This window comes from Neopelma chrysocephalum, unplaced genomic scaffold (genome assembly GCF_003984885.1).
Source record: "Neopelma chrysocephalum unplaced genomic scaffold, ASM398488v2 Primary Assembly neopelma1_100, whole genome shotgun sequence".
Lineage (NCBI taxonomy): Eukaryota > Metazoa > Chordata > Aves > Passeriformes > Pipridae > Neopelma > Neopelma chrysocephalum.
In genome coordinates, this window is record NW_020897763.1 from 2,339,055 (window position 1) to 2,358,433 (window position 19,379).

A 19,379-nucleotide genomic window follows, 5' to 3' on the forward strand; every position below is an offset into this window, starting at 1 on the left:
CGGGGATGGATGGATGGATGCATGCATGCATAAAGGGGTGTATGGATGGATGGATGAATGGAGGGATGGATGGACAGATGGATGGGTGGGTGGAGGGATTGATGGATGGAGGGATGGATGGACGGATGGACGGACGGACGGACGGACAGGGATCGCTCCCCCCGCTCCACGTGGATTCTCCCCCACGTGACCCCAGGCCACGCCCAGCATCACAAAGGGGGCGTGGCCTCTCCTCTCCCCCCTCCCCGCCGTAGTCCGCGCAGGGGGCGGGGCCGGGAGTGACGCCACGCGCCCGCAGCCAATAGGAGCGCGGCGCGGCGCGCTGGGCAGGGCCGCCATTGGCGGGGGGTGATGTCAGGGCGGCGCGCGCCGGGCCCGGCGGGGCAGAGCGGCCGGGGGAGCGCTGAGGGAGGTGAGGGAGCCGTGAGGGAGCGCAGGGAGCAGCGAGGGAGGGAGCGCTGAGGGAGCCGTGCGGGAGCCGTGAGAGAGCGCTGAGGGAGCGGCGGCACCGCGGGCACACGGCGCGGGACCGGCCGCGGCAGCTCCCGCTCCGCTCGGGGCAGCGCATCCCCGCAGTGTGTCCCCTCCGCGGCCGCTCCCCGGTGCGCTCCGGGAGCGCCGGTCCCGCTCCCCCCGCGACGCGGCTCTGCGGGCGCTGCGGCACCGGCGGGCGGGGGCAAAGCCCCGGCCGGGGGCTCCGGGCGTCCCGCGGCTCGGGGGTCCCTCCGTCCCCTGACACGGCCCCCTGAGAGGGGAAGGAGAGCCGAGGGGATGGTCCGGGGTGCGTTAAAGTCTGAACCTTCGACATAGAAACGAAGGAGCTGCTTGTGCTGCCGTGGAATCCCAACAGAATATCTGTTTTCCTCCCCTGTATTTCAGGTGAAAGGCGAGTTCTTGGAAAGCCGCGTCAAATCCAGGGCTGTCCGAACGCCAGAGCCCACCCTGCAGCCTGCCCAGCTCAGTGAGCGACCTGAACTGGGGACCTGCTGTTGCTCTAAATAAGAGCTGTGGTTGTCTTGTGCTGTTGGGTGAGAAATTCTCCTGGAAGAGGAGGACGACAGACACTTGGAGCTTGCTGGGATTGCTGGCAGAGAGCAAAAGCCAGGCTGGAACAGAGCAAAAAAACCCACAGGAGACTTCAGACTGGAATTCTGCAGGGGCACAGTGCTACTGGGAAAAGCAACAGAAGGTAGCAAAAAGAGCTTTTCCAGGCTGGATCATCTCTACAAGCCAGGTTTTCTCCTTGCCTTGGGTGCCCCATCACAGCAGCCGTGCTGCAGGAGGAAAACCTGGAAAAAGATGCTCTGAAGTGTCACACGTCAAAGAAGGAAAGCTTGGATCCTGCCTTGGAGGCTGCTGTAGCACACAGCACTGGAGAGGAGAACCAGAGGGAATTAACTGGCCATCATTCCCAGTTCCTGCTCTCTCAGTGGTTGGTGTCCCCCGTTGCTGGACTTTGCTTGATGGGGATCTCTGCTGCAGGAGCAGGCTCTGCACTCCAAGGCAGGCGAGCAGGGATAGGAGAGGTCGCTCCTAGATGCCGGAAAGGCCATTTGTGTAAGCTCCTGGCAGAAGATTTCTTCTGGAACAGCTGCTGGCTGTAGGCCCACCAAGCCAAGGGTCAGGATAGCCTCTGAACAGCATGTCTGCCAAGCCTGAGAAGGAGACCCACCAGGCCAATGGGGCTGTGCCTGTGGACCATCTCACCAGTCCGGAGCAGGGGCAGCTGGTGGAGCCCTCAGATTTCCTGGGCCCTGCTGCAGTAGAAGCAGTGGTGCTGGAGTCCCGTGCCAACGCCAAAGGGGTGCGAGAAGACGATGCCCTGCTGGAAAATGGCAGCCAGAGCAATGAAAGCGATGACACCAGCACACACCAGAGTCCTGAGCCAGCCTCGCCCCTCAAGGAGACCTCCTTTTCCATCGGGCTGCAAGTCCTCTTCCCGTTCCTCCTGGCAGGCTTTGGGACAGTTGCTGCTGGAATGGTGCTGGACATTGTGCAGGTAGGATTGATGCTTCCCTGGCACGGCACTGGGCTCTGAATCCTGTCAAGCCAGGAGGGACTGGAATGCCAAGGCTAGTTCAGCACATGGCAACAGGGAGGGAAGGAGACCAGTTCTCTTGGCTGGGGAAGGGGAGACAGGGAGACCTTGGTGATGTGTGGAATCAGGGAAGGAGAGGCCGAGGGCACCCCTGCACAGCTGTGGCTCAGAGGAGAAGGTCACAACTGGCACAATGTGGCACCTGAGACCACTGTGCATCACAGCTCGAAATGAAGCCCTTCCCTGCTGGTGGCTGGTGACATCCCAGCCCCAGTCACTGGGTCCACTTGTGTCCCTTTCCCATCTTGGGTGTTTGCTGTGCTGTCCCAGCATGCCAGGCTCGTGCCACCAGGTTTATGATTCTCCTGCCACAGCGTGTGCTGGACACCTGTGTGGGGGCTCATTCCAAAGCTTGAAGGCCACGTGGCCCCTTCACCTCCTCCTTGTGCTCCTGACGTGGCCAGGGGTGACGGGGCTAAAGGAGTGGTTCCTCCTGGGAGGTGTGTGGAGGTGATCCTTAGGAAAGGCCTGCCAGAGAGCTGGCAGTGACCTCTGGATGAAAACCAACATGTTACCTTGGCAGGTGATGCTGTGGGAATCCGACAGCCTGGCAGCTTGTTTGTGTTTTTATGTGGGAATTGTGCCTTTGGAAGCTCTGGCTCCTGCACTGGTCTATAACACGTTTTCCAAGCATGTGTGTCTGGCAGCAGAGGAGTTGCTTCACCTCTTCTCCTTTGCCCTGAAAGACAGGCTGGGCAGAGCTGTCTGATGCCCAGCCCAAAGCAGTGACTGAGGCTCAGAACTCGCTCATCTGTGCAGTGGAGGTTTATGAGACTCTCTGGATGGGGGAGGCAGCCATTTTGGAGCTGTGGTCAACCAAAAATGCTCTGCTTGAAGCTCCTCTCTCTGCTCAAGTGAGGTAAACAAGCCCTCGAGTGTTGGCAGAGAAGGGCTCGAGTGTCAGTCCAGGGTGTTACCCTGTGCCAGGGTAAGTCAGTCAGAGGGTTTTTTTGGACCTGTGGGTGGTCAAGCAGACACTCCTCGTGGTGTCCTGCCCGTAACAGCAATTTCCCTGCGTGCCTTTGCACTCTGGTCATCCTTACGGGCTCTCTTGGCTGTTGAGAGAGCTGTGAAGTGACTCAAAACAGGAAAAGCTGGGTGTGCTAAATTAATCTGGGAGAGAGAGAGAGATTTACTGGAATCATTTTCTTAAAAAGAAAGACATTTCAAGCATGTTTCCCTCTGCAAGGTCCCTGTAAACTCCTGCGTGGCTCTTCTGGAAGTCCCCCAGAGCCAGGGATTTGAACCCAACCTAAAGTTTTTCCTGGAGAAGGAGCAGCTCTTCTGGCTGGGAAGGAGTGGGCAGGGCTGGGATACTGCAGCTGAGCCCTGTGTTCTCCTGCCTTTCTTTTTTATGGCCATTAGAAATAAAACTTTGTAATTCCCGTGTCCCACACAGCGTGTGGCTGTGCAGCTTTTCCTGCCAACAGCTCTAACTCCCTTTAGCCTTGGGATTAAATGAGCCATAGGGTGGGAAAAGGGGGATGGGAAGCGTGTTGGCTTGGCTTGGGGAGCTGATCCTGATAACTGGCTTCCAAAGGCTCAAAGCCTTGGGATGAAAGGAGGAAGCATGTGGAGTGGGTCACTGGAGTCCCGTGGCTTTGGATGCAGCCATGGTTGGTGCTGGCTGGGGGCTCCATACACTCCATGTCCCGTGTTTTGGAGAACTGGACTAATCAGCCAGCTGTAATTGGTCTCCCCACTGTGAAAACAAGCAGCCCTGGCCTTTGGCCATGCTGTCCCATTAACGTGGCCCTGGGAATGTGCCTCTCAGGAGGAGGATTTGCCTCTGCTCCCTCTGGGAGACTCCAGGCCAGGTACATGTGAGTGCCCTGGCTGGTTTTTGTGTACAGTGCAGGACTGTTGGCACAGTCCCCTTTCCCGTCAGAGCCCCTGTTGTTTTCCAGACTTATCAGCTCTCTGGAGGTTCTTTGGATGGACAGGATTTCATATGGATGAGGGAGTCTGCTCCTTTCCCCTGCTTCACCCCCTCTGGTGTTACCATCCCTCCAGGGTGCTTGTCAGGGACTGCCAGCCCTGGATTCCTGTTAGGGCTGCCCATTCCGTGGCATTTTGGAGGGAGAATGCCGGGAGAAGCAGCTGCACCGAGGCAGTCGCAGCTCCGACCTGCAGCAGCCCCTCCCCTGAGCCGTGAATCACCACCCTGCTGCCATCCGAGCAAAACCAGCTCTTCCTCGTGAGCTGTGAGCCTTGACTTCACACCCAGGGACTGAAATGACACAGCTGAGGGGCAGCTGATCCCCTGGGAATATCTTCCTGTAGGTGCAGAGCTCCCGAAAGGCAGCGGGACCGGAGGGAGCTGCAAAACAGCACCTGGGGGTTGGTGTTTCATCCAGACCCTCCAGACCTGTCTGCTCTGAGACACCAGGATCTGCTGTGTCTGGGTAGATCTGTGTTCAGAGGGGCTGTGGCTTAGTAGAAAATAAAGCTGAAATAAGTGAAAGCCAGACTGTGTGTGTGTCACATATTATATATGTGTCTTATAGCCCCTGTGCTGCCCCTCTGCAGAGGGCAGGGAGGAGGTGCTGGAGGTGAGTGCCTCTGCCTGTAATTCTCTCCCACAGCCCCTGCTGGAAGGCAGCCAGAACCCTCTCACTCCCCAGTTCCTCTTTGCCTGGAGCAGACTGGATGATGCTGGAGGATCTTTCCCTGAAAAATGCTGATTTCTGTACTTCTCAGAGGGGCTGTTATAGGCAGAAAGGAATTTTATCATCTCAATGTCCTGAACTTAAAGTCTTATTTCCTCTTCTCTTTCCCATTTTGTTGTCTTCCCCAAAACAGCCTGGCCCTGGTTCTCCCCATGGAGCCACATCATGGGCACACATCTCCACAGGGATCTTTGTTCCCTGCAGGAGCCAAGGAGGCCTTGGAGCTGTAGGAAATGCCCGTAGCCCAGTGTTGTATAACATCTTATATTAAGTAAGTTGGCAGGAGCCCATGGGTCCTGCTCTTTGCAGCGAGCAAGCTGCTGAGGTCTGCAGAAACCTCCTTGTTTTCCTTCCCCAAAGATGGCTTTTATTCCTTTCTCCACAAACAGCCCTGTCTTGCTCAGGGAGCTGCCTCTGGCACCAGTTTGCAGTGCAGCCTCCCCCTTAAAGGTTAATTTACAAAGCCAGGGTTGGGACAAGGTGAGGGAGGGTTTGAACTGGTGCTGGCTCTTCTTGCCTGATCCTGCCTCTGTGATCTCTGGAGCCAGGAAACTTTTGCACTCCAGCCCGTGGTCTGACTAATGACGATGTTCCTCTCATTAAGTGATTCTGGTGACACCCAGCTTGTCCTGCTGGGAAGTGGGAGCGTGGTGTTCGCTGATTGAGTTCTGGATGCTGCTGAGGGAAGTTGTAGCAGAGGATTCACCCGTGGAACACCCAGCAAAATAATCACAGTGACTGCTAAAAATAGAGTGGGGAGAGCCGAGCTCGCCTGGATGTGTCTTAAAGGAAGCACAGCCTGACGTGAGGCTGGGCTGGATGGAGTGTCTGAGTCTGTGCTCTGCTGCTCTGCTCAGCAGTGAGCACTGACATCACACACAGTCACAGGGTCACTGAGGTTCAAAAATCCCTCCAAGGTCACCAAGTCCATCCTGTGACCAATCCCCACCTTGTCACCGAGTGCCACGTCCAGTCGTTCCTTGGACACCTCCAGGGATGGTGGATTCTCCTGGAGACTGGGATCCTCAGGAGCAGACAGAGGGTTGTGGTTGTCCCTGAAATAGCTGAGCAGCTTTTATCCACGTACCTGGGAGCTGGAGTGTTTGGTCAGCTTGTCAGAGCATCCCAGAATGGTTTGGGTTGAAGGGACCTTAAAGCTCATCCCATTCCACCCCCTCCATGGGCAGGGACACCTTCCACTAGCCCAGGTTGCTCCAACCTGGCCTTGGACACTTCCAGGGATGGGGCAGCCACAGCTTCTCTGGGCAACTTGTGCCAGGGCCTCCCTACCCTCACCTTGTCTTACCAAGCCCTCAGAAGCATTAAGGGAATTTTTACTGACTGGAAAACACTTTTTGCCTTTGAGGAAAAGTGGTCCCAGCTCATCCATCTCAAGCACTTTTCTCTCTCCGATGGTTTTTCGAGTGCAGCTTGAGTGTGGTGTTGCAAGGGACCTACAGGAAGCTGGAACTTGTTGGCTTAGTGGTGAGGGATGGAAAAACAAACAAAAATGACTGAAACCCTTCCCCAGAGGAAGGTATTAGTCACCCAGAGAGAGTGACTTATGTTTGCTCTAAGGTGTTGGCCCACAGTCTTCCTTGTCCTAGAAAGAAATCCATGTCCCTGCTGAGCCTGGCAGTCTGACACTGCCAAGGAAAGCTCTGGGAGAGGTGGAGCCTCTCCCAGGTAACTTTTGCAGGTACCACTGACAGGCAAAGCTGCAGAGCTGTGATGTTTAACCTGCCCAGCACAGCACCAGCTGCTGGGAGTGTGATTCCAGTGGCCTTTAAGGAGTTTGGCAGCCAGGCAGTGTGGGAAGCAGGAGTTATTTTGGACACGGGGCCTTCTTGCAACACATCCATGACAATACAGAAAGGGGCAGTGAGGTCTGAGGTTTTTTTTAAATGCCATTGTGAGGTTTTTTGGAGTGGTTTTGTGTTTTCCTGCAAGCCAGCTGCTCTTCTATAAGGCTGCTTACCCTGCAATTACCCTTTGTTTTTTCCTAAATAACCGTGGCTGCCTCCCTCCCTCATCCCAGAGGAGGGGACTTGACTGGAGAGCCAGAAGAGTTAGGAAATACCTGGAATGTAGGTGCCAGGTGAGATACCAGGAAAAGGTGGCCACAGTGGGCTGGATTTTGGATCAGAGAGCAGCAATTCTTTGCTCCAAAATGTATTTGTGAGACACACACGTAGGAATGGCTCTCAGCCAAGACTGACCAAGCTTCAGATTCTGCCAAAAATTGCAAATATTGGGCAAAGTCTCTTCCTCTTTCCCTATTTTGGCCTCTCTGTGTGTAAACATTTTGTCAGTTGGGGAATTTTAGGGGGATTTTTCACTGAAAATTGCCAGCTCAGAGCTGGTTTTTAAACTCAGCGGGAAAACGTGGTCCCTGCTACACAAATGTCAAAAATGGTAAAATCGCTGCAAAATTCCAAGTGTGGCAGCAGGAAAGGGACTGGGATGGCTGCTGGGGGCAGTGCCAGGTGTCAGAGGTGATGAGGAAGTGTCACCCAGTGCAGAGCAAGGGTTTGGATCAGCCATGCTGAGATCTGATGATCTGTCTGTGTTTTAATCCTGCAGCACTGGGACGTCTTCAAAAACGTGACCAATCTGTTTATCTTAGTACCTGCACTGCTGGGCCTGAAGGGGAACCTGGAGATGACCCTGGCATCCCGCCTGTCCACTGCTGTGAGTATCCAGGGAGCTGAGGGGGGGAGCTGGATGCCGGGTTTGGGAAGAGGTGGGAAGGAAAATCTCTGTGTCAGTGACCGCAGACACCAGAGCCCGGAGTTCAGCACGCTGGGAAGGTGTTTCCATCCCACTGGGCTGATGGGATTTGAAGGTTTAATGGTCCTTAAGCTCTGCTGACAGGTCACTTCCTTGTGCTGGCTGCTCAGTGGGCCTGAGGGCATGGTGAGAGATGGCTTTGGAGTGCTTGGATCCAGTTTTTTCCACGAGGAAGCTGGTGCAGGAATGTTATCAGAGCAGGAGCCAGGGTGGGGAGGGCTGGGGAGGAGAGTGCCTGGGGAGAACTGTACAGCAAAGCAGAGGGGACCTTGCACTGAGAGCTTGCAGGGGGATTGACAGGCTCTTGAAGTGATGGAGATCTGCTGCTCCAATTCAGTGGGGTTCCTGTGGAACACTGAGCTCCCTGTGAGGGATGGGGCAGGCTCTTGTGAGCTCCTCGGAGCACTGTTAGTCCAGCTGTAAATGAATTGCTTTGTGTTTAAATGTCCCTCCAACACAGCACTCTTGTCTCAGGAGCTGCTGGAGAGAGACCAACACCCTCTCCTGACAGGGACAATAACACCTTCCTGCTGCAAGGCATCTTCTGCTTGAGCATGACAGCAAGTGACTGCCTGATGTCCCTGTGTTCCCCACGATGGGAGCTTGGAATTTTACATCTAGAAGGTGTTAGCTGCCTGCTGCCAAGCTTCTGGCTCCTCTGTGACGACGAGAGAGTCCTTGCAGCAGCCAGCCTGGCCTTGGCTTTGGCAGTGCTGATGTGCCTTGGCTCGAGAGAGCTGCTTGGGAAGTGCTCACTGAGATGTAGGGATGGAGAACTGTCTGCCTGGGTGGCAGCAGCAACCTCCTTCTTGGCATGTTCCCTTCCCTTCAGCCTTCCCCTTCTGCCTGCTGCAGGAGAAGGCACAGCAGAGTGGAACAGGTCCCTCTGGATCTGCTCTCCCAGCTCCTTCCTTCTTCCATCTGGAGCAATGGGGAGATTCCAGCTGTGACTCTTTGCTCCTCAGTAGCTCTTGTTGGCCTCTGAGGTCCAAGGTTTCTGGTGCATTCCAGAGCCAACATTTTGGGCTGCTCAGCTCAGCACAGCCCCCTGTCCCCCTTGCAGCAGCTCCTTGTGTGAATCCTGAGGAAGCTGATCCCACCCCCTGAGCCAGTGGCACATGAGCAGGGTCTGAGGTTGTCCCTGGGGAGCAGGAAGGCAAACAGCATTTCCCTGGACTAGCCCTTGGCTTGGCCTGATGATTCCTGCTGACCATGGGGACCACCTCCTTCTTGGATGCAGCCCTTGCCCTCTGTTCCCTGAAGGAGCAGGGCCCTGAGCTGCCCTGGGAATGGCTGTGCCAGCACTGCCTGGCAAAAGCTGGGCTGGGGCTGCTTCCTCTCGGGGCTGGGCTCCTCTCCCCAGGCACTGTGGGGAGGGCAAAGCTGCTGGGAGGCCCCACACTACCCCTGGCCCAGCTGTGCTCCAGAGCCAGGGCCTGCAGGGACAGAGCCTGAGCTTTGTTTGCCCCTTGTTCTGGGAAACAAATCCCTTTGTTTTATTCATTCTCCATTGTTCAGATCCTGACAGGATCCTTGCTGTCCCAGACACAGGCTCTTCTCCCTCTTGGCCTTGCCCAGCTTGCACTTTCTGAGCATGGGCTGGTCAGGGTGAGTGCTTGGCTCTCCTGGGACAAAGGCAGAGTGGCACTTGTGTGTCCTCTTCCCTCCTGGGGCTGGCACAGAGTAGTGTTGGAGAAGGCTTGGCAGAGAACCAAAAATGTGGACAGTCAGCAATGCAAAACTTTGCCCCATCTGCTCTGGTGGCTGCAGGAGGATCACGAGGACACCAGCACAGAGAGCACCCACCAGCTTGGTCTCCTGGTGCCTCATGGCATCAGCCTTGTGAGCCAACAGGCCTCTGCCTCCCATTGCCCTGGCTGCCTCCACACGGATCCCAGAGCCTTGCTCTCTGCCTCCTTAAAATCATGGAATCACAGAATCATTAAAGGTGTAAAAGACCTCCAGAGAGATCATCAAGTCCAGCCTCCTTGTGTCTGTGTGTGGTGGGACAGGACAATCTCTTGGGCTTTCCTTTTTCCCCTTGCCCTGCTCATCCCTCGGCGTGGGGTCCCACGTGCAGGGGTGTGGGGGGAGCTCCCCTCTGACCGGAGCTTCCCGGGGTGGATCCCGTGCTCTCTCCCCAGGAAAGCAGCCCAGAGTGGTTTCTCAGACTGTGGGTTTCTAATTAGTGCTGCATTAAGGCACCTCAGACATTCCTTTCACAATTAAGAAGCAAAACTCTCCCATTAGTTAAAGGATTTAAATCCTCTTGGCAGTGACTACAGCTAGGTTATGTTAATCCCAGCCTAATTGCCATGTGGCTGGAATTTTAAGGTCAGGCTTCATATGGAGCTCAAATTCCTGTGCTGGATGTGCTACTCCAGTCAACTTTTTGTTGCTTTTCCCCCATTCCTTCCTCCTCTCCACTAAACTGCCCAGAATAATTCACTCCAGAGCTGAGGGCATCTCAGTGCTGGTTGAATTGAGCTGGCAGCTCTCAAGCACATGCAGCAAGGAGAGCAGAGGGATTAGTTGATCATTGACTCCTGGTTTTCTTGTTTTGTTTTCCTTTGCTGGAGGCCAGCAAGGAAACCTGAGAGGAGGAAATTGCTGCTGCATTGTTGTGCAGAAGTTTGAGTTTGGCGCTGTCAGCCAACAGCTCCAACGCTCAAGCTTCGTCTTCATCAGCTTCTAATAACACAAATTAGACATAAGTTTATGTGCTCTGCTTCTCCATTCTTCCATAAAAAGCCCCAGGAGGTGGTAGGGAAAAGCAGAGCTCGTGCCCTGCAGTGACCAGCCGACTCCGCTGGGCTATTTTGGATCGTGCTCCAGGGAATTAAAGCAACTTTCCGTCTCTCCTGGTTATCCTGATTAGCATCTCCCGCAGCTGCAGCGGTGCCAGGTGACCCCTGTGCCATGGCTGCTTCCCGCCAGTCCATCCCCACGTGGCACTGGCCTTGTTTACTCAGCTTTTAACCGAAACAGGGGTTTTTGCTGCCAGCTTCCTCTGCCCACGTGCTGCTCTGGCCTCGCTCCGTGTCGGAGCAGGGGCACACAGCTGACCTGGCACCCCTGCTTCCCTCCTGCCTGGCTGACCTGAGGGGCAGCATGACCCAGCTGGGCCTGAGCCAGGCTTGGCTGGATCAGCAAGGGCAGTGAATTGTGGTGGGCCAGTGAGCAGCAGTGTGTGACTGCAAAGGGACAGGGGGGATCTCGGTGCTTTTGCGAGATTTCCATCAGGTAAATCCAGAGTAGCAGTTGGAAGAGGTGCTGTAGTTACCCAGGGTGTACAGCCCAAGGGACGGTCACAGCCTGGCCCCTCACACCTGCAAACACACCTCTGCAGAGCTGGAAGGCAGCAATTTCACTGTTGGCATGTGCAAAGTGCTGTCAGTCTTTAATGACATTCCATGTCCTCTTGCAGGCTAATATTGGCCAAATGGACACACCCAAAGAGTTCTGGAAGATGATAACAGGAAACATGGCTCTGCTACTGGTAAGAAAAAGGGAAAGGAGAAGGAAGTGGAATATTGGTAGCTGGTGCAAGCTCAACTCTGGCAAATGCAGGTTTAAATACCTGGGTTTGCTGCTGACTGTCAATATTTTGCATCTAACGGGGAGGTTGTGCAAGTTTGGAGCAAGTTTGCCCTCCAGGTTAGACTTGGTGTTTCCCTGCTGGATTCTAATCCACCTGACATGGGACTCTGGGTGGTGCTTCTCTCTTAGAATCATAGAACAGAATCCCAGGATGGCTTGGGTTGGAAGAGGCATTAAAGGATCATCCCATTCCACCCCCTGCCATGGGCAGTGACACCTTCCACTAGCCCAGGTTGCTCCAAGCCCCGTCCAACCCGGCCTTGGACACTTCCAGGGATGGGGCAGCCACAGCTTCTCTGGGCAACCTCTCCCCTCACCCTGGGACTGTTTGCTCTCTTGGTGACCCTCTGGCCTCCATTTCCAGGTTCAGGCCACCGTGGTTGGCTTCCTGGCCTCCATCGCTGCCGTGGTGTTCGGATGGATCCCAGACGGGCACTTCAGCCTGTACCACGCTGTCCTGCTCTGTGCCAGCAGTGTGGCCACTGCCTTCGTTGCTTCCCTTTTTCTGGGTGAGAGACAGATACTGAACGCCCTCTGTGCACCTCTGCCTAAAATGCTTGGCTTCCTTTGGCTTCATCCTGCTCTTTCTCCTCTTTTTGCCTCTAGGAATGATTATGATTGGGGTCATCATTGGATCCAGGAGGATGGGGATCAACCCTGATAATGTGGCCACCCCGATTGCTGCCAGCCTGGGGGATCTGGTCACCCTGGCTCTGCTGTCAGGAATCAGCTGTGGCTTGTACAAGGACCTGGGTGAGGAGCAACAAAAGGCCTTTGCCTGGTCCTTCCCTGTGCTGCTGTGTCTCCCACTCATCTCACCCTCTTCCTTTGCCCTTTCTGTCCTTGGGGTGTGCAGGATTCCTGGTCTGGAGCTCCCTCAGTTAGTGAGATCTAGTCAGACTGATAAGGGGAGGAAATGGACTTTCTCAGTGCCTTGTAGCTGCAGACACTCTTGGCAGGGACCTGCACACTTCCCTCTCAATGGGTAAAGTGGTCAGGAAGGGGTTGTCCCCTTCCAGATGCCAGGGCTGAAGCACTGGGAGAAGGAAGGTCTGGATTTCATCTGCTCTGCAGTCAGCACCAGCTGGGGATCCTCAGAGCAGGGCTGCAGCTGCAGACTCTCCACTTCCTCCTCCTTCCTGGGGCCGGGATACAGGGATGTGACTCAGCCAGGTTCATCCAGAGGTGAAGCAACACTGGGAGATCTTGCCCAGGAGCACTAATTGGGAATGAGCAGTTGAAATGGAAGAGATCTCACTCAGATCTGTTGATAAACAGACCCAAGTGTTGTACTCACAGCCCTGTGCCCCCTGATGTTGTACTGACACCCCCGTGAGTAGAACTCCCACCCCTGTGAGTACACCAGGAGGAAGAAGGACCACGTCCTGCAGAGTTGAGGCTGGACTGGCCCAGTTTCCCTGCCCTTCCTGGCATTCCCAACTCCAGCAGCCTGTGGCCAGCCTCGCTGAGCTCTGCTGAAGCAGCAGCTGCCTCACTGCAGTGGGATGTGTCCTTGATATCTCTCACATTTTTCCCCCAGAGAGCAAGTTCTACGTGAATCCCCTGGTGTGCGCCTTGTTCTTGGCTCTGCTGCCCATCTGGGTCTTCGTTGCCAGGAAGGATCCAGCGACCTGGGAGGTGCTTTGTTCCAGCTGGGAGCCCGTGGTCATCGCCATGGCCATCAGCAGGTGGGAGGCTTCCTGTCCCCCCACCCCACAGCCTCATTCCAGGGGAGAATTCCAGCACTGACCCCTTCAATCTTCCCCCTGCAGCGTTGGGGGGTTGATTCTGGACAGGACGGTCTCGGATCCGAACTTTGCTGGGATGGCTGTTTTTACACCAGTGATCAATGGTGAGTCCTTCCCACCCTGGCTGGGCTGGCAGCTCTTGGAGGCTCTTGGCAAGCAGTGGAGTTGTCCCCTGTGCCTTATTTCAAGCAAGTTACGGACAATGAATCCCTTCTGGATGCCAGTGAGGCACTGAGCTTTGACTCAAGCTTTACAGCACCCTGGCTCCCCCCAGTGCCAGCCTTTCACTGCCCTGGGAGGCTGTTCCCTAACAGACACCTTTCCAGGGACCTCTTCACTTCCTCATTTCTCCTGTCTGGTGGGACACCCCCATCTTCCAAAATATTTACCTTGTGGCACCTGGCAACATAAGAGATTTGTATTTGCACCTGGGAGTCAGGAAATCCAATTGCTTCTGGTATAAAGCTTTGGCCTCCTTTCTGCCTAATGAACCAGGAAAACTGCTTTTTTAATTACTTTTTGCAAGAAATGGAGTTAATTCTGAGCCAGTGCCTCTTGTGCCAGTGGGTTTCACAGTTTCATTACGCCTCATGTGAAAAAGAATAGTTTTAAACTTCCTGTGTGTGTTTTGCTGTCTGACTCATCATTTTTGTTTCACATATTCCTTCCAACCCAAGCTGCAGTAATAGAATGGCATCTGTTTTACTGAGGGGCCTGAAGGGAAGCCACAGCACAGTGTGCTTTGTCTGAGCTCCTCACATCCTGCAAAAGTGGAATTTGGGTCAAAAATAGACTGCCCTACATTATCCCAGCACCTGGCAATTCTAGATCTGCTGGTTGTTGAAAACAGCTCTTCAAAGTGTTTGAAACATCACCCTCCTCTCTCTCCTGACCTGCAGGTGTGGGTGGCAACCTGGTGGCAGTGCAGGCCAGCCGCATCTCCACCTACCTGCACATGAGTGGGATGCCAGGAGAGAGCTCCAAAACAGCCCCTTGGAAGTGCCCCAGCCCTTGCAGCACTTTCTGCAGCTCAGGTATCTGTGTCAGCCCTTGAAATACGTTGCACAGGAACGGGTGGCCCAAGCCTGTTGGGTGGCAGCTGTGGGGCAGAGCACAGCCCAAATTCCAGCACAGAAGGTGGGCAGAGCTTGTTATTCCTAGATAAGCTTAACAGCCTGCAGTCTGGGGCACAGAATTCCAGAATGGTTTGGGCTGGAAGGGACCTTAAAACCCATCCAGTCCCACCCCCTGCCATGAGCAGGGACACCTTCCACTAGCCCAGGTTGCTCCAAGCCCCATCCAACCTGGCCTTGGACACTTCCAGGGAGGGACACTGCCAGGGTCCTGGCCTTCTGGGCCAAGGCTGTCCCTGAAGAGCAAGGAGAGGGGACAGATCTCCGGTGTGGTGATGATCTGTCAGAAAACTGATCACCAGACAAGGTACAGGCAGAAATGCAAGGAAATTCAGTGTTCACAGTAAATTCTTGGGAGCTCTGTGCTGAGCACTGTCAGAGGTGGGACGTGGCAGCTGAGCTCTGAGACAGCTTTTACTCTGGGGATGGAATTAAACTCTCCTTGGTGCAGAGTCCCTGTGTATCCTGATGGTTGGCTCAATGCTCAGGGTGCAGTGTGGGAGCAGGGTCCAGGGTGGTGGCCTCTGCTTCTGCTTTGGCCACAGTTGTGCTGCCTCGTCCCCCAGAGCCCAGCTGAGCTGCAGAGCTGTGCGTGCAGGCCTGTCTCAAGCCTGGGGTCCATCTCTGTCCCCCTGCAGACGTGAACTCCCGCTCTGCCCGGGTGCTCTTCCTCCTGGTGGTGCCTGGACACCTGGTGTTCCTCTACACCATCAGCTCCATGCAGGGTGGCCACACCACGCTCACCCTGATCTTCGTGGTGTTCTACATGACAGCTGCACTGCTCCAGGTGAGTGCTGAGCCCCCGGGCTGGGCCAGGGGACACTGCCAGGTCACCTGCAGTGGGAACTGCTCAGTCAGCTGAGTTGTAGGTCCACAGCACTCGGGAAGGGGGTTCTGACCCCTCCCCAGCACCATTCTTTGGGATGTGGCTGTGCTTCTGAGAGCCAGACGTGCAGAACTGACCTCTGGGATCTGTGGCTGACGTGGCTCTTCCCTTCCTGCCTCCCAGGTTCTTATTCTGCTCTACATCGCTGACTGGATGGTGCACTGGATGTGGAACAGGGACCTCGACCCAGACAACTTCTCCATCCCATACCTGACAGCACTGGGGGACCTCATTGGAACAGGGCTCCTCGCTGTCAGCTTTCACATCCTCTGGCTCATCGGGGACCGGGACTCCGATGTGGGGGATTAGCTCCCCCTGCTCCCCCCTTCCCACACTTCTCCTCCTCCTCCTTTCATTTCTTGTCACTTCTTTTCCTCCACCTTTACTCTTCTTTGCTTCCTCCCCACACCCTGTCTGTCTCTCTCGAGACTTCATCTTTAGTACTGGATTCTCATTATTTTCAATGGGAATTTTATGGGGTTTATATTCCAAGCCCGGTTTGTACAGAAAAAAATATCTCTAGTTTTAGGAAGGACAAAAAAAAAAAAATAAGTGTAACAAGACAATCACCAAGTGCAATTTCGTAGGAGCTGTGTCTGAACCAAGGTTACAGTGAAGTTCCTGGTCAGTCAGATCGTGCAAGGAGCCCCCCCTGCCCCACTCACTCGAGGTCAAGGGCTGCTTTTTCGCTTCATAAGCGTTTTAAATCCTGGAGCTCAAGTTCAGGTTTATTTTACTGAACTGGCACCTTCTAGCAAAGTACAACCTCATGGAGGAGGGCATGGGGCATCTCCTGCCTTCTCTGCCCTGACGCCCTCCTGCCTTGTGTTGGCTCTCTGAAGCTCCATCCCGTGCCCAGCACCCAAAGGCTGAGGGAGTCTCTGGGAGAGGGATGAGTGAAGAAGGTGAGGAAGGGTCCTGGGTGCCCACAGGGAAGTGAGTGATCTTGGCATTGAGGACTGCAAAGCCCCCAAGCCTGGCCATGAGCAGGCTGGTCTCTGCTGGCAGGTTGAGTCTCCCTTTTGCCAACCATCCAGCAGCATCTCACACTGCTTGTTCTGCCTCTGTGAACTGAGTTCAGCTGCTCTGTGCTTTGTCATAAGGGGCTGTGAGCTTTCCCCATCCATCATACCCCTCCCACCTGCCAGTGCTGCACTGGAGGATCTGCTGGAGCCCTCATGGATGCTCTTTGTGGGCACAGCACCATTTTCAAAGCAGTCTGCTCAGTGCTGTTAACTTTCAGGAAGGGGTGGATAGAAAAACAGCTCCTATTTTGTGTGTACAGATTTTATTTCAGTTGCTGAGCGCTGCTGATGGACCCAGGGCAGCCGGGAAGAAGCCACCCAGTGCCTCTCTCAGCTGAGCCTGAGGTTGTTTCAAGCTGGTCAGCGTTAGGCTTTTGGTGCCTGTTAGAGACAGACATCCATGTTCAGCCACAGGATTCCTTCTCTCCTGGAAAACAGGTCAGCAGGCACAGCTGGATTTCTGGAGCCCTGGCTCTTGGTGCAGCTCTCAGGACAGGGCTGCAGCAGAGGCGTGTAAAATCTAGGATTGGGGTGACAGCCCAGCTTGGAAGTGCTGGCTGAGCACTGGGAGTGCAGGCTTCGCTTCTCTGATTCTTCCCCTCCTGCTTTTTGTGCTGCTCAGCTCAGTGATGGCTGAAATTCCTTCCCTTCCCCTGTTTAGTCGATGCTGGAAGGGCTCTCGCACAGCCTGCAGTGACACAGTGAGAGGAAACCTGTCTCTGTGACTGAGGTGCTTGAAATGATCCTCCTGTCAGCTTTCAATGCTCTTTAGTGCTCCCATTTGGATGTAAATCAGTTCTGGAGGCTGAGGCAGTTGCCCGTGAGGAGCTCTAAACAACACCCATGGTACCACCCCAGAGACAAAATGAAGATGGAGCATCTGTGCCCCTCTTTTATACTGTTCGGCTGCTGTGGCCACGCCCCCCGGGCGGGACTGCTGCTTCACTGACCACTCAGCGCCCCGCTAAGCCGGAGTGACTGATGCTGCAGCCAATCAGATGTCTGTTGTGCATGGTGTGGGCGGGCTCCTGATTTGATTGACAGCCGGGCCACATGGCACTGCCCTGAGGGCTCCGGGAACCATGTTTGGCACATGGAGCAGAACCCGAAATTTGGGCGTGGGTTTGGGGTTGTCTGCTTTGCTTTCTGCTTTAAACCTGTTCCTCCCACTGCAACACGACCATCCTTTACTGGTACCACTTCCTCCTTTTGCTTAACTTCCATATTTGTCACACAAACCAGTGTCTGTCTCCTCCCTTTGGCTTTCTCTGAGTCAGCCCAGTTGTGGTGCTGGCAGCGCTGATCTTCACCCGAAATAACTCCAGGTGGGGACATCTCTTTGTTGCTCTGGGCAATGCCAGACCTACCTGAGCTCCACAAAGCGCTGCCTAAGTGGAGACAGCTTTGCTTTTTAGGCAAGGAGCAGTTCCTTGGGGATAGTTCTTGCTTCTCCCAGAAACCAGAGCCGATGCACCTGGGGGGGCAGGTCAAGACCAAAGTTAGTCTGTGCCATGTCCCGTGTGGGAGCAGCTCTGATCCTCCTCTCTCTCCCCCCTGGTGACTTCTCACACATCTCATTTGGCCAAAGCTGTGCCCAAAATAACCCGAAAAACCCCAACCACAAACCAAACCCCAACTGTGCTGCTGTGCTGAACTCTCAGCCCGGAGAATTCTGGAACATTCTCTGTTGCCCACACGATTCCTCTGCCTGATGCTGACGAATAGATACGAGACTCCCTTCCATTAACACTTCAGCTTTTATTTGTATATAGAGAAGCTCTCCTGGTCTTTTAGGTGTCACATCACTTGTCACTTCTCCAAGAAAAGAGGGACAATCTGCCGCTCGTGGTCTCCTGTGCAGAGACCCCGAGGGGGTGGGAGCTGCTCGGCCAGGGGTCTCTACATTATATATGGTATAAAGGTGTGTTTGGGGCATGGGCAGGGAAGAATCTAATTTAAAACTGAGGAATACTGATGGAAAAACCTCTTCCCACTGGTTGCACTCAAATGCATGCCTACTCTACAGCTGCCTGCAGATGAAAATCCTGGTCTATTCTTTTATTAAAGGAAAAAAGACTGTCTTAATTATTTATAGTTCCTATAACTGACAGATGTCAACTTAACTGATAAATTATATTTGGTTAAATAAAGATTACATTTATTTATGTGGACTGTGGTGTGTTTCCTCCTTATACCTCTGCTTGGTTCAAGGTCCCTCTCACGTTTTGCAGCTTATTTTAGTTCAGGCTGAAGCTCTTTTGACACACAGTGGCAGGAGAGTTATGAAAATCAATTAAATTGCTGGGCATGAAGCAAAGTGGGATTAGTGTAAGTGCCAGATTACCTGGACCTGGCCTTGGTCAGGTCCCAGGAGGTCGTGGGGGGTCCCAGCAGGAATCTGGGTGTTTGTTCTGGATACAGAGCCCAGCCCTGGCTCCCTGAGCGCTGCCTACACGTGGCCTCTGCCTGTGCCTGTTGATGAAGGTTTGTGGGTCAAAAAGGTTCTGCAGCTTTTGGGGCACCCTGAGCCCCTGGATTTGCAGGAATCGCTGGCTGTGGAAGGACCCCCATGCTCCCCAGCTGCAGGATGTGCTGCTGGGGACTGATTCCCTGCAGGGCTGTGTCTCAAGCTCAACCAAACAAGGATCTTGGTGCAGAATCCCAAAACAAAGCCCTGGCAGTGCCAGAGGTGGGGGAGCAGCCACCCAGCCCCTGCTGGCTCAGGTCCCACACACTGAATATCAACCTCACCCTCGTCTCCTGGGGAGGAGAGGAGTGCGTTGGCCTTTTCTAGTTGCAGAGAGAAACACTGGGGCATGAAGACTCTGAAGAAATAAAAATAGATTTATATGTGTTTGTGCGTGTGTTGTGGAGTCTTTTTGTTGATCTGTGGGTTGCAAAGGGGCTGGAGGTGCAGGGGTGCCCGGGGCAGGGGCTGGGGGTTTTGGGGTGCATGTGGTGGGATCTGGGGGTGCATAGGGTGGGATCTGGGGCTACAGGGGTGCATGGGACCGGGGGTGCATGGGACTGGAGGTGCAGGGGGTGCCCAGAGCAGGGCTGGGGGTGCAGAGGGCAGGGCCAGGGGATGGAGGGGATGCACAGGACTGGGGCTGGGTGCATGGGGCTGGGGGTACAGGGGACACCCAGGGCTGGATCTGGGGGTGAAAGGCATGAACAGGGCTGGATCTGGGGGTGAAGGGGATGCACAGGGTTGGATCTGGGGGTGCAGGGGATGCACAGAGCTGGATCTGGGGGTGCACAGAGCTGGGTCCGGGGGTGCAAGGGATGCACAGAGCTGGATCTGGGGGTGCAGAGGGCTGGGTCCGGGGGTGCAGGGGATGCACAGGGCTGGGTCCCGGGGGTGCCCCGGGGCAGGCAGGGCCGGTCCCGGCCGAGCAAACTACAGGTCCCGGCAGCCCCGCCGCGGTTC

General features: G+C 54.9%; 1 protein-coding gene across 2 annotated transcripts; it reads left to right on the forward strand.

Annotated features, from left to right (window-relative positions):
* Positions 1–378: 378 nt before the first annotated feature.
* Positions 379–16,110, forward strand: SLC41A1 (solute carrier family 41 member 1). Of its 2 annotated transcripts, none has more exons than XM_027695251.1 (11): positions 379–412; positions 880–1,999; positions 7,351–7,458; positions 10,985–11,056; positions 11,522–11,666; positions 11,764–11,910; positions 12,698–12,845; positions 12,930–13,009; positions 13,805–13,939; positions 14,677–14,825; positions 15,048–16,110. In XM_027695251.1, exons 2-11 carry the CDS (start codon positions 1,643–1,645, stop codon positions 15,231–15,233), a joined length of 1,527 nt encoding a protein of 508 aa, XP_027551052.1. In that variant the 5' UTR covers positions 379–412; positions 880–1,642; the 3' UTR covers positions 15,234–16,110. The 2 variants fall into 2 exon arrangements, with proteins under 2 accessions (XP_027551052.1, XP_027551053.1); XM_027695252.1 differs by lacking the exon at positions 379–412 and adding an exon at positions 762–781.
* Positions 16,111–19,379: the final 3,269 nt, after the last annotated feature.